Source organism: Leuciscus leuciscus (genome assembly GCF_965113295.1).
Source record: "Leuciscus leuciscus genome assembly, chromosome: 6".
Taxonomy (NCBI): Eukaryota; Metazoa; Chordata; class Actinopteri; order Cypriniformes; family Leuciscidae; genus Leuciscus; species Leuciscus leuciscus.
Genome location: NC_138730.1, coordinates 35,292,963 through 35,307,893, shown reverse-complemented (window position 1 = coordinate 35,307,893; position 14,931 = coordinate 35,292,963). Strand labels below are relative to the sequence as shown.

The 14,931-nt window shown below is 39.2% G+C and overlaps 1 protein-coding gene and 1 long non-coding RNA gene across 3 annotated transcripts in view; both read left to right on the top strand.

Moving 5' to 3' along the window:
* Nucleotides 1–7,509, top strand: part of epha4a (eph receptor A4a) — a 40,908-nt gene extending 33,399 nt beyond the window's left edge. The window contains exons 12-18 of one of the 2 annotated variants that reach the window (XM_082171794.1): nt 2,717–2,778; nt 2,887–3,096; nt 3,363–3,539; nt 3,642–3,835; nt 4,644–4,802; nt 5,165–6,051; nt 6,438–7,509. In XM_082171794.1, the coding sequence (XP_082027920.1) occupies nt 2,717–2,778; nt 2,887–3,096; nt 3,363–3,539; nt 3,642–3,835; nt 4,644–4,802; nt 5,165–5,279 (917 nt within the window). In that variant the 3' untranslated portion in view covers nt 5,280–6,051; nt 6,438–7,509. The remainder of the gene's footprint in view (nt 1–2,716; nt 2,779–2,886; nt 3,097–3,362; nt 3,540–3,641; nt 3,836–4,643; nt 4,803–5,164; nt 6,052–6,437) is intronic. The other variant, XM_082171795.1, reaches the window with a different exon arrangement.
* Nucleotides 1–14,931, top strand: part of LOC309501586 — a 460,649-nt gene that overhangs the window by 395,092 nt on the left and 50,626 nt on the right. The window lies entirely within an intron of this gene.

Sequence of the window (14,931 nt, the reverse complement as noted above, 5' to 3'; positions counted from 1 at the left end):
TTTTTTTTAAAAGAATATATATAAAAAAAAACTTAAATAAATTCAATTCAATTGTTTCTTGTTTTAAGCATGAACCTCCTTACTTTGCAATGAAAAAACTAACTTCAAAAATAAAATAAATAAAAAAATCGTATGCAATTGTGCTTCTCACAAGGGTGAAAGAGATGTTTACATATTTTTACAGAAAAAAAAAAGAAAAAAATACTTGTTAAGAAAATGATTGTTTGCTGTGTTGTCAGCTTATTTGGCCACCCATCGAAGCTCTGCTGTAGAGCTGATGGTTTTAATTTCTTTTGGTTTTCGACTTTTGCTTTGAGTTTTAGCCATCTAAAGCCCTTGCCTGAGAATTGGTCCACTTTGCTTCAAACTTTTTTACTGTTGATGCCTGCCTCCTGTTAGAATCTTAAATGCCTTTTGGAACCATGCTGAAGGAATGACGCACTCCCCGTTGCCCGATTTGATGATAAATCAACCCTGTCTTTTGTAATGCACCCTTCCCACTACCAGAACGGAATCTTGGCTGACTGGCAGACCTGACATCAAACCTTTTAATAACTCATTATTGATTGAAAGTTGACTCTCTCTCATATGTGTGTTTAAGAAACCTCTAGAGTGTAGTTGTGGCCGGCCCTCACTGTGCATAACAAATATGCTGAGGACCTGGTGTGTGTTCATGTGTATGGAGCTGTGATTTGCATTTGATGGCTTTGCATTTGACAGCTGGACTGAAGAACACCCTTAGTGTCTTCTCACGCTGATGGCTCTTGTGCTGTCTGGCAGCTCGAGAGCTCTAGAGAAACACAAAGATGTAGATTTTTTTTTTTTTAGTTTGTTTTGGTAGACTGCATGGAAGAGAGCTGCATTCATATGCAGGGGCTTCTGCAGACATGTAACAATCCCACAATCCCACTGAGTCACATCTTTTCTCCAGACAGCCCTGGCAAATCCCCATCCTCTCTGATGTATTAGTGAAGACAATGCCAACAGATGGGTTACACACAGAGAAAGAGAACAGAAGTGAAACAGAGAGCAAGACAGAGACATTATAAGGACCAGGAGAGAAACCACTCGTGGAAAAATAAATGCGGGAAATTTTTACACTCAACTCTTGGTTACAAGAGCCAAGTGCAATTTTCATTGAGTTTGTTTACTTAGCAAGTACATTAACTTGACCAAATTTAATTTAATTTAATTTAATTCATTTTTTATTTTTTTAGGATGGTTTGAGATGAAAATGCATGATACTGTACAATGTGATCAGACTATAACAGGGCTGGTGTTGCAGAGCCAGCTTAGTGTGAAGCGTTAGAGTGCTGTTTATTATTATCAGCCCTTCTCCCATAATCCTTAGCATGGCAGAAGTAGTGTCTTCAGGAAAACTGTTATTACAAACAGACTATGGCTGCCCTCTCTCGTAGCCTACGCCTCCAACTGGGCCAATTAAACCTGTTAAATAAATTACTAATGATGTAGAAATTGTCCTAAATAAATAAAGACAAAATGCCCCTAAGCCTCTGAGAGCGGGAGAGAAACATGATGCCAGCCGTCTCTGTAGAAAGCTTTCACAGACGGGCTTGGTGGGCGCAGTCTTTTATGCGCTGGCATTAAATGCAAAATTGTATTTGCATAATGAAGGCACCGCTAGAACACTGCAATGATTCCTCTGAGGTGAAGTGTGTGCGTGTGTATGCGTCTGTGAGCGGCTCTGTGTAGGTGTGTGTGCGTGTGCCATTGTCCTCTTTTGTGAAGCCACTGCACTCCATCCTTTTGGCTCCATGAGAGGGCCTTGCATTACCATAGCATTGCCTTGTCTCTGTACTGACTGGCAGGTAATGTGGGAATCCAGTCCTGATAGCCTCCAGCAACGGCTGCATTCAGTAAACAAACCCACACAGAAATCCCACTCGCAAACAGGAGCGAAGAGGAAGAGAGGGGGGAGTGTGAGAAAGGAGGGGCTTGCAAACTAACACTTTAGGGCTTGATTGGGAAGTGGCATTCAAATGTGCTGATGTGTGCCTTGAGTGCATACGTCTACAAACAAAATATAAAATCTCTGCATTTTTCTCCGCATTTTGATCTACTTTGAGTTTTGAATCACTATTTGACTGTTTTTGTTCTTGAAGACAGGTGATTTAAGCAGATAATTGGTTCAGTACCCAGATTTACCAACTCTGATTGGTTCTGAGTAGGGCAAACTGCATCCAATCAGGTGCTATTATGTAGCTACAAAGGATCCGCTGGCTTTAATGTTGCTTTCTGAACAGAAATCAGATTTCCAACTTGGAAACTCAAGTGAAGATTAAGATTAAGCTAATTAAATGCATCCAAAGATTTAACTTAGACATACACTACCGTTCAAAAGTTTTGGGTCGGTAAATGTTTTTTAAATAAGTCTCTTATGCTCACAAGGCTACATTTATTTGATAAAAAAATATTTTAATATATTTTGAAACGTAATTATTATGGCAAACCTGAATTTTCAGCATCATTACTCCAGTCTTCAGTGTCACATAATGCCAAATAATATGGTGCTCAAGAAACCGATCTTATTATCAATGGTGAGAACAGCTGTGGTGCTTAATATTTGAGTGGAAACTGTGATTATTTATAAATCTCTTTACTGTCACTTTTCACTTACATGCTATAAAATGAGAAAATGTCATTTTAATTTGAGTTCATTTATTCAAATCTTTTTTTTCTTTTTTTTTCTGCGCAGGTAAGCCAGTTATGATCATCACTGAGTACATGGAGAACGGATCCCTTGATGCTTTTCTCAGGGTGGGTTTTGTTTGTAATTTTTTTCAAGCACATCATTTTGACCCGGCAGTTGTTTAGTACTGTATTGGCTTTAACATCTTTTAACTATGAATGTTATTCCTTCCATAGAAGAACGATGGGCGGTTTACAGTAATTCAGCTGGTGGGCATCCTGCGTGGTATTGCTTCAGGAATGAAGTATCTGTCTGACATGAGCTACGTCCACCGTGACCTGGCGGCACGAAACATCCTGGTGAACAGTAATCTGGTGTGCAAAGTGTCCGACTTTGGCATGTCTCGAGTTTTGGAGGAAGACCCAGATGCTGCTTACACTACCAGGGTAAGTCTGACACCTACGTTTGAAACTCATTTGTTTGTACTTTTGTTTTTGTTTTCAGCCCTAACACAAGCTTTTTAACCCATCATCTTCAACATTTAACCCGCATGTATGTGGTTGTTCTTACAGGAAGTGCTGTAACTTTTCAAGTAGTATAGAAATGAGCAAACTAACCCCAATATTGAGTGCAAAGCATGTGTGTGTGTGTGTGTGTGTGCATGCGTGTGTGTGATTAACCTCGATGCATGTGTTTGCATTTCTTTTGAAAGGAAATAACAGGAACCTATCAATCACAGGGAGGCAAGATTCCTATTCGCTGGACCGCCCCTGAAGCCATTACATACAGAAAGTTCACCTCCGCCTCCGATGTGTGGAGTTACGGCATCGTCATGTGGGAAGTGATGTCATACGGAGAGCGGCCATACTGGGACATGAGTAACCAGGATGTAAGTGTTTTATAAGTAATGGACGAGGTTGATTCAGAGCTTAAATGTAAACATTTTCCACTGTTGTGTTTAACTTCCCATTTGAATTCTTCTCTGTCTCAGGTGATAAAGGCAATTGAGGAAGGCTATAGGCTGCCTCCACCAATGGACTGTCCAGTTTCTTTGCACCAGTTGATGCTGGATTGTTGGCAGAAAGAGCGCGCTGAAAGGCCAAAGTTCAGCCAAATTGTCAACATGCTGGACAAACTCATCCGCAACCCCAACAGCCTGAAAAGGAAGGGAGGAGAGATAGCCAGGTAATAAATAAAATCTCTGTCACATAAGCCAAAGGGCAACATGCACCTATTTTTTGAGGGTGCACCAGTCACAGTCCTGGTGCACTTTTTTTCATGTCTGAGATGCTTCTATATCCGTTCGAGTTTTTTTTTTTTTGTAAAAAAAAAAAAACTTTTTGGAAGTTGCAATAATTATTATATGAATTATTATGATAATTTGTACAATTGATTTTATTTTATTTTTGGAAGTTGTATTTATAATAATAAAAAAAAAAAAATCCTTACAGTTAAAATAGTGTTTCAGTGCTTCGCTGAATTTTTTTGAATTTTTGGAATGCAGCTTCCAAAATATATTTGTTTTAAATAAAAGTTGCATTTGTTATTAAATAAATTATTTTGACAAAAATATGTCAATATTTTTTGAGAGAGTATCTGGTTTAAATATTTAAAGTTTGATGTAAAATGTTTTTTTGGAAGTTGCATTCAATTATTATTGTAATTAGTGTTATTTCATTACAATAATAATTTCATTTTAAAATCCACTTGGCTCAAAATCTTTGCTCAGTTTGAATGGGCATGCCGCTTCTCATATAGGCCATGTTCTTGGGTCCAGTCTCCAGTGATTACATTGCTGTAAATGTGTTTTCAGCTGTGGCACATAAGTGCATGTTAAACGCATGACTGGCAGTGTTATATAAACGTTTTCCAATGAAGTGATGCTCACAGCAATAAAGTCTTTTATAGTTCTTTCATACGTTGTTCAAAGTGGGCAACACATAGCCAGCCCAAGCTCTTGGGGCTCCTAACTAAGTCTTTTCTCCTTTTCTAGACCCAACACCACCCTCCTGGAGCCCAGCAGCCCAGAATTCACATCTACCCTGGGATCAGTTGCCGATTGGCTGCAGGCCATCAACATGGAACGTTACAGAGACAACTTCACTGCTGCTGGCTACACCACCCCAGAGGCTGTGGTCCACATGACACAAGAGTGAGTCACGTGACCAAATAATGGGCACTATTAAGGTGTTAGGAGATGTGATGTGTGTATGTTGGCTTCGGGCATACTTTTGACTAATAAAAGGGAAAGAAACCCAGCTCTTAAATCAGCGCTCAGGGATACACGGTCCTGACGTATGGGTTCAGTAGTCACATGTCCGTGCAAAACTCCTGTAGATGCCAACGAAGCATTGAGAACTTCTACTTTGGCATTCAAATGTTCAGCCAGGATCAAGTTCTTAGATTTCATGTTAAAAGCAAATGAGGAGAGGGACAAAAAAAAAAAAAAAAGAGTTTGCAGAGAGAAAATTAAACATGTTCTCATCAGCTCTGTCTTGTTTTTCATTGGAACAGAGACATGGCCAGGATAGGAATCTCCTCTGCCGCACATCAGGATAAGATCCTCAACAGTGCACAGGGAATGCTGTCCCAGATGCAACAAATGCAAGACAGGATGGTTCCTGTCTGAACCCATGGGATCAGAACACACAAACTCGAAACATACTTTTGGACTTCTTTTTTTATTTTGATTCTAAGAAAATCCATTTACCTCATCCATGCACTTTAAATTAAATTTTGGGGGAAAAAAATAAAACAGAAAACAATTTCAGAGGAACGATACAGCACTTTTCTTTCAATAATGCCATCCCCGCAGCCGAGTCAAGAGGATCGTCCCGCGCTGTATTGATGCTCTGGATATGATTGTAGGAAACTTTTAATTTCAGTGAAACTACGAAGAAGTTTCTCTGTTCATTAATTTGATTTTTTTTTTGTATGTATGTGCCTGTAAGTAAATGTATAAATAGTACTGGATTTTTGCCATTTCATGGTTACTTGAGTCAGCGGCACCTGGCGGGAATTTAACACACGAAATGGAGACATCGGAGATAGAGATTATATGCACTCTTTACCGCTTTTTTCCGGGGATTTCACAGAGGCATTCATCTTCCAAACGTCCACAATGGAAGACCAGTTCTGGAAGGTCTCCAGGTCTCCCCACCCTCAGAATGGAATATCTGTCTCCACTCCGCAATTCTCCACACCGCTCTGCTTAGCCTGGGTTGGAATAGAAAAATCGGCCCTCAGTTTACATCTTTCTCTCTCCACCTCGGTCTCCACGGTTTTTCCCTGTTCAATCCATGCCCTCTCTCTCCTCGCCTCTCTGTCTCCGGAGACCTTCGGCGGGCCGTGAAATCAACACATGTCTCCCTTACTGGAAGTTCCATCAGAGCTGAGCTAAGGTAAGCACAAAGTAACAAGTCCTACCCAATGTTTATGGGATCTGCTCTACTTCCTCTCTATCCCCTACAGTTATTTATCTGCTCATTAGTTGGGATTAGAACCAGTACCGATGGACACAAGGGATATATATTGGTGCTGTTTGATGGGATGAGCTCAAAATGAAAACAGCGCCAACGATGTAAAATGTGTTTTTCCCAGACTCCCCAGCAACAGAGCAAACAGAGCAATTTCAGTTTCCATACTCTGTGGATTACTTCAATTAATGCTGCGTTTGTGTGTTCTGGTCTGTTTACAGGACGCGCTTTGAATCCCTGAATCATAATCATTTTCTATTTCTCTCTCTCTCTCTCTCTCTCTCTCTCTCTCTCTCTCTCTCTCGCTCCAGAGTCACCTTCACACATCTGCTCCACAGCGATATCCTCGCATCCATTGCAGTTTCAATAACTACATTTACTTGACACCGGGACAAAGGACTTCAGTTCCCATGATTTTTCAGCAAATGCTGAACGCTTCCACGACTGGAGACTGAAAACATGACAAACAACTCGAGGAGCGGTTTAGGGCCCTTCGGTTGTCTCCTCAGAGATTCGATGAGCGATATAATGAACATTTTCATTTGGTCTCACTCTTGACAGGAAAAACTCTCCGTTCTCACTGCAGCGTGTTGCTGTTTTCTTTGAAGGATGACGGTTTGTTTTGAGGCGCATACACAAAGGACAAGAGCACATGATGTGTGCTAAGACTGCAGAACTTTGTGGCTGCTCTCTGGAGACCGACATACTGGAGTTGTTTGCTATATACACTAAGTCACTGCTGTTCTTCGCTTCTTACCAATGCTGGAGATTGTAACTAAACACGCCACATTTATTTGGGTCTTTTGACTCAAATGAAACTATTTCAGTGCTAATTCGAATGGTCTGAATGCGGACTGCAAGAAGAGGCACGTTATTTGTACCTAAAATAAACTTATTACAGGAATGTTTATAAAAAAGGGAAAAAAAACGTAACATTTCAAGTGTGCTCTGTTTCACGTCAACCACATCCATCCTTCCAATCTGAGAGACTTCTTGTTAATGTGACGCATTCTCGTATGAAATGCTTTTGACTTTGCTTTCTTCCTGTTTCATCTTTCGATATTCCCTCCTTACCTGTTTAGGACCTCTTTGGAATATGCAATGAATGTGAGAGGAGAGAAATTCAATAGAATGTACCGTGCCAAGTCTCCTAATGTAGTTTATTCCGAAAGAACACTAACAATTCACATTTTTGCCCAGATGATCTAGACATTTTAGGTTTAAGGTTGTGCACAATTGTGTCATCGTTTTCCCTCTCTTCCATTTTTTTATTTGATGAATTTAGGTACATGAAACGTCATTTATTTATGGTCTTTTTTATCTAGTTTGTAAATTGTAAAATAGAGCTATGAGAGAAATAAATGATTGCCAAGTGCATTGTTATTAATGTCTAAAGTGATTTATGTGGCTAATTCCACTAATTCTCCAAAACGGATTGCTGGAAAGGTATTTGGATGAGGAGTCTGATGAGGTATTCTCACATGGAGAGAAATGGATCCCGTGTTTATAGCCACATAAAGTGGCAGCCGAGGGTGAGAGCGGACAGTTGGCTCCAATGCTGGTCACATATTTCTATTACATTTTGGCCGCAGTTGAAACGAAACGGTCGAATGTGGTGGTATAAACAGGTTTGCTGGTATTGCCAGTAGCATTCAGATTATTTTGAGTTTCCTCTTCTCCTTTTCACCCATCATTCCTCTCCTCGTCTCTTTCAGCTCGAGCTTGGAGTGAGTGTTTGTGTAAACGCTGATTGGGAGTAAAAGCAGCTTGGCAGGGATAACCAACACATTAAAAGCGTATCAAAAAAAAGAGAAAAAAAATGAGAAAATTCTCCCCCCGAAGAACAATTTCAACAATCAAACCGTATTATGGTTGAAGCAGCGGCAGAAGAGGGGGCTGCCCGTGAGTGTCTGCGTTTCGTCAGCCTTTCTTTCTTTCCCCTTCCTTTTTTTTTTCTTTAAACTTTTTTTTTTCCTGTCCTTTCTACACTTTGAATGGGCCGTAATACAGCCGCTTTGGCACGGTACGCCTGCTTAATCAGTAAACATCTGTTTCCCACAGCCGTCCCAGTCGCGATGAGGGCTGATTGTGGAAAGCCTTTGATAAATAAAGGAGGGAGGGAAAAAAAACGAGGAGAAAACGTAATTTTAGAATCCCAGAAAACCCTGCCGTGAGCCAAGCAATGTTTTTCTTCTGACAATCATTCTAATGAGAGATGCATTCATTATGCATGTATTTAGACGCCCGTCACCCTGGAAAAAAAAGAAAGGATGGAGCAAAAAGAAAAAGTTAGAGGAATTACACTTTGCTCAGGAAAGACTCACCAGCCTGAATCTGGTTGATATGTAATGAGGAAGAGAAACGGCATTCCTGCAGGATGAGAGCAGTGAGAGAGAGAGAGAGAGGGAACAGGAACTGGAGTGTTTTGATAGTTCTTGATGAGGTTTAACAGGACCAGGATTTAGACTCTAAGAGGGTGGTGAAGGATAGAGTGTGTCCGAGGACCCAGAAACGGCTTACAACTGCAGTCTGAGAGAGTTATGCTTTACAAAACCAACCCTGAATCCATGTTTTAAATCCTTAAACCCTGGAACAGTACAATCTGGACCAACAGGATATAAGCCAGGTCTTACATTTATATGAATCTGTCCTATATCTGTATTCTGCGAGATCTCTGTGTATTGTAGTGCTGGCGTCTTTTATCAGCTAGATATCAGTCTTTTTCAATAGCCACTTTATCAGTTCTTTTCAGCAACTTCCAGCACATGGATTTAAAGAAAGCAAGAAAGTAGAAAAAAGTTTAGCAAGAAAAAAAGATTAACAATTGAAATCTCGAACGGCAGCAGCAAATGAATTAATTCCCTCTCTTTTATCTTGCTCTATCCCAGATGAACATGGAAAATGTCTTGAGTTGCTTTTAGCAAGGATGTCACCAAATATTCACTGCAAAAAAAATGCTGTCTTTGTCTTGTTTTCTTGACTTTTTTTTTTTTTTTTTTACATTTTAGTATCCCGAATTTTAATTGATTTATTTACTGTGGCTCTGGCAGATTTTTTTCACTCAAGGTAAAATACAAAAATTAGCATAATTGTTTTATTTATTTATTTATTTGAAGATTTGGGGAGGTAACCCATATTATAAAACCCATATTGACCAAGGCTTTTGGGGTTATATGACCAATGACTGAATGTTAAATAAGTGATAAAAACAGATCTTTTTAGCTCTTGACAAATGGTTGGTGGGAACTTCTGCATTCTACATTTCCATAATAAGCCTTAAGCTGTGCAAGACCTCTGGTCCATTAATCCCTATACAAACAGTCGTCCTGGTGTGTGTGAAGACCGTTGTTCTGACCTCCCTCCGAACTAAAGGAATCTCTCTGGCTCTAGATCAAGACGGCATTTCAGGACACATTTCAGTGATAAACAGCAGAATAATAATTCAGAATAAAAAAATAAAAAAAGTTAATTCTATTTGACTTACTTATTTACATAAAAGATGAAAGAAGAACAAGAGTGAAATCATTAAGGAATAATTTCAATTGAGTCCCACAAAATAAATCATTTTCTTCATTTTGTATTTTTTGTTTTATGGTTAACTTTTATATTTTAAACAAGATATGTAAAATTAGTTAGGAAAAAGTAGACTCAGAATTTAGAGGTTTATGCCTAAAACAAGAAGAAAAAAAAAAAACATTTACCAACAGACCAACATAAAATGTATCGTCTCAAATGAAGTCTTATTTTTCAAATGAAGATTATTTGATATTTGTGCTGGAAAACAAGGCAAATACTAATTGAGCAAACACTTTGGCAGTGCAGACATTACAAATGTGACCTTTGCGCTTCCTCCCTCTAAATGAATGAAGCTGATTTTAACTTATCACTTGATGCTGGATTACGTTTAATACATTATCGACATTTCATGCCTATTAATATGTGAGGTGTATAAGTGTGAGTGATTGACTTTGACTGTGCGCACATGCTGTGGTGAGCTTCATACAGCCCTGCATGATTAATGAGAAAGAGATGACAAAGGTAATGAGGTTTGCTTAACAGTGTCATACTCACCCACAGGCTTTTACCGGAACCACACAACTAATGGAGAGAGAGAGTTAGACAGAGAGAGAGCAGAGGGGGTTCAATGCAATTAAAATCTTCAATTTATTTTCCTTTCCCACTGTCTCTCCACTTCTGTCATAACGTCATATGTAGTGAATGTTTTCATTGCTCATTTTTCTGTACTTTTACTCTTCATTTGCCACTCTCTCAAGGATTTCTGATTGATTTTACCAAGCTTTCTCTAGGATCAAATTTCAAATCCTAGTAAGATTCCTGTCTGTCTTCTACCTAGGCAGCATACTAAATGAAATGGAGCCTCAAAAGTGACTGATTTGGGATTGGAACAGTCTACATAAACAGCAACTCTGCACATAACACAAATAGGCCTTTAGTCTGAAACCTTAGGAACTCAAAGTTGATTCTAATGGACCTTTTTCACATTACCAGGTTTGTAACTTAAAGTAAACTTTAGCAGGGTACATTTCTGTACATGGGAGAGCACAACAAATATTACTTTTGCATTCCAAATTGCTCCAACAGCAAAAGAAAATCACTATTGCATTTCCACGACTTTCCGAAAGAAAATAATATAGAGAGACGAATTACGGCAGCCAGGGGAGAGAAAGATGTCAAATTTACATTCACTCCCTCAGCTGCTGTATTAGAAACCCAATTGCTGAAGTGCAATTTTATTTAATTTTTTCAGGTGTAGTGTTTTTTAGTTTTTTTTAGGGTAGTGTTGCAAATGTTTATTCACAGACAAAAAAGAGAAAATAAAACACTTGGCCAGACTTACCTTAATTTTTGCAGAAATATGTGTCAATACACTCTGTGAAAAGGGTCCAGTGTTTGCTGTTAGCATGTTGCTAAGCTAACAACACAATATTCTTAGCCTACATAAGTACTGTAGAATGAACAAATATTGAGTAAATATCAATCAACGATTTATTTATTGTTTGATACAACTCTTTCAATAAGGTTGTTGCGATACATTCTGGGATTGTTTTCACTGCAAAATGATTAATGCAATGCTCCTTTCAGAATAGAAGGTGTCTTAGAAAGATAGTCATGCTGCCTACTGTTTGAAACAAGCCTTTGTGTTGGTTGGATATATACCTACAACTCCTTAAAATGCTGTTTAGGTAGGTAGCTCACTAGGTTTTGAAACAATTAAGGCTGTTGACTTTCTCTCTAGGAGCAGGTGTTGAGTTAGTAGGCCTATACTATGTAGGCTACATGAAAGCATTACATTTAAAGACCCCCCTGTGGTGAAAACCATGTTTTTATATTTTTTTTATTAGTAGTAAAAGCTTGGTTTATTTTCATTAGGGTTAGGATGCTGATTTTTAGAAGGCACCAGTCTTACTCTGAGATGGGGAACGGGAACATGGTTTGTGTAACAGTAGCAACTGTTTGATAATGTAGTTAAGCCAATTGCTAATCATATCAATAACCGTAATGTGTCCAATGTTGAAGAGAGCGATACATCAAATGCATTACCATTCTGATACATGGACTTGTAGACGGCCCTGTATAATTCGCTCTTCCTCTTCTCCTGAATCAGTTTCTGATTCAAACATACAGTATATAGCTTAATTAAACCTGTATTTCCACTTGTCCTTGTGTAGTGTTTACTACAGTTGACCGAGTGGACCTTTGAGCTGGTGTGACTGAGTGGAGGCGAGGACTAATTTGCATATTCATGAAACGGAGAATACTAAATGAAGCAAGGGTTTAGAGTTACAGTACAATCAAGCTATTTTTAAGACAAGAGATTTTCACCAAAAAAAAAACAAAAAAACTTTTAAATATGTAATTTTGATTATGAGTTTTATGGGATAAAATTATTGACTGCAGGAGGACTTTAAAAGTATTTTTTACTTTCTATAACAATACTGTTAGTCCAACATGAGGTTCTGATACCCAGCCATTTCCCACAGCATCTGCAACACAGCATCCTCATCCACACGCCAAACAGAGTTTGGTTTTCTATCAGACTAAAACGCTGCAGACACCACTGCGGCCAAAAAGTAGTCCGCTTAATTTCTTCTCTGTCCAGTGTGTAAGTATTTATGAGATTGTGTAAGAAAAACCCAGCAGTATAAATCAGACGCGAGCAGGGGTTTAGGCCATGCCAGCAATCTTGAAATCCTCAACTTAGGAAAAGTTCAACAGATCCATCTTTATAATGCAACAAAGCTCTGGAACCTTTTCAACCACAAAGTGTGATATAGAGAACACTTGTGTGATTCATCAGAAACGAGAGATAGAGATAATGATGGAGTGAGGGATAAATATTAAGAGCCAGAGAGAGTGGGGGAAATGTTTGGACAAGGCCTTGAGCTTAGTGCCTCGGTTTGCATGTGCACCACAGGACAATTCATACAGACCGCCATGCCAAAAGTCCCCTGTGCCGAGCGCAAACACATTTCTTTTCCGAGGCTTTAGGGTTCGCCATGGTCCAAGACCAATACTGAGGCGAGCTTTAGGATTTCTACAAAACTCTACGTCTTTGTCAACTTCTGGAGCTTATGGAACGGGATTTATAGACGAACCTTTCACCAAAGGGCAAATATGTATGAATTACGCACAACATGGAAGAAGTAATCCACAGACCGTCCTCATTATCTCTAGCATGCGAAACGCAGCTCGATCAAAACACACACGCTGCAATCAAATGGTATTTCCATCCCATGTTTTTGTTGAAACCTGTCTTCCAAAGCGAGGTAGAGGGGATGCTGCGCTGGTCTGCAGTGGTCTGGCCGGTGTCCATTTCTGACTGTGGGGACAGGGGGCAAATGGAGGGAGAGAGAGAGAGATAGAGGCGAAGAGCACGATGGAGAGTGGGACGGAGAAGGATGCTGTGAGCCGTTCTGTTGAAACGTTCAGCGGTGGAGGGAAGCCATCTGCTGTATTACAACAACCTGCAGGAGAGAGAGAGGTGAAGGAGGTAGCGTTGTGCCTCAGGTTATGATCTCACCCAGGTTGGACTGAAACAAATGCACACGGTATTCTGCTACAGTGACTTCAATCTGCTACTAGACATTTATGAGCAGGTGACAAAACACCAGCCAAAACGGTACACGCACACACATTGAAAGATGACCGCATATAGTGGAACATTAAATTGCTCAGTGGTTGCTCTTGCAAAGATCAGGAGGCAGGTATAGTTTCTTTCAAAATTTCTCTGATGTTTTGCCTTGAATTCCTCAGGAAAAAGAAAAGTAGAAACAAATGAGACTATTGTCAACGTACAAAACCCCCCCCCCCAAAAAAAAAAAACCCAGATAACAGTCTTGGGGGAGATTATTTGACATCTTGGTTAAGTTTGAAATCATGTTGAGATCTGAAACTCCTCTGCTAAAAGTCCAGTTTTGGATTCTGGCTCAACTAGCATAACCGTGTAAGATTTTATCGGTCAACCAGCAATATTTGAAAGGTTCCACAAACTAAGAAACTGATGCTGATCTACAATGGAAACTACAATGTCATGAGGCGGGGGACACATGGAATGAAAAGGTCTAATTTCACTATCCATTTGATGCCTTTGTGTAGTAAAGCATTTGATGCCTTTGAAGTAGTGACAGATCTTTTCTTCTTTTCGCATTTTCTGTGTATCCTGTTATCCCAAGAAGTGATTTTTGATTTTGTTTTCATTAAACTTTCACAGCGTGCAAATATATCCAGCTCTTTATTTTTGAGTGTTTTGCAACCATCACTGACACCAGGGAGAAGTCTGAAGATCAAGTTGTGAAATTTTGATTAAAATTAGGGGCATTTATTGATTTGATCTCAGAATAAGATCAATATGATGCGTTAGATATAGGATCAATTTCCATTTCATGCCGACTGAGGAAATATCTATGTATGTTCTCATTTAACTCATTTTTGTCTTGCAGAATAAAAAATGTAAATATTAAAGTCTGAAAAATTCTCTATTTACTACCAGTTTAATCTCACTGATGAGTATACTGATGTATTGGATATCTAATTTGCCAGGAAAAGTCTTAATTTATTTTCTATTTAATGTCTAGCAGTGAAAAAATTAAGATCTCATCTGTGATTTTCTTATGGAATAACAATCAACAAACTGAAAATCTAATTATATTATCCATTTGACCGCTAATTATCTTCCCACTGCTTTTTACTTGCAGATAAAATGCTTCACAATAAGAACATTTGTCATTTGTTTTAGGAGAAATAACCACCTATATCACGGTTCGGTCGGCGTGTCAGCTGTATCAAAACGACATGGCCCTGACTGCACAATCGACCATGAAAAACGCAGAGATAAGGCCATTGTTTACAAGGAGGACGCTTTATTTGGAGTACATCATTGACATTCCCGTTTGGTGCAGGTAACAGAGATAATATGGAGCCAATTGCCTCGCTCCAAAACTGGCATAAATATTCACCAGCCCTGCCCGCACAAAACAAATTGATTTCACATTCAAGGTTACTGATAAGATAACATCCGTGAGTGAATACCAATCTACCTCCCATTGACTGAGCTGAAGCAGACTTTGGTCGGGTGGGGGAAATCTGCACACGTTGTGTTGTTGAATGATGAATGGACCAATTGAGTCCTATTACCAATTGAGTTCTATTACTTTCCATCATCAAACGAAAGTTGCTGAGGAATGCTGCTCTCCATTTTAGAGCAGGAACAGATTATGAATGCAAAATGAGGACAGAATTAACCCTTGCCAACTATGACTGAAGCCTGAAGGCAGCTTCTTTGTG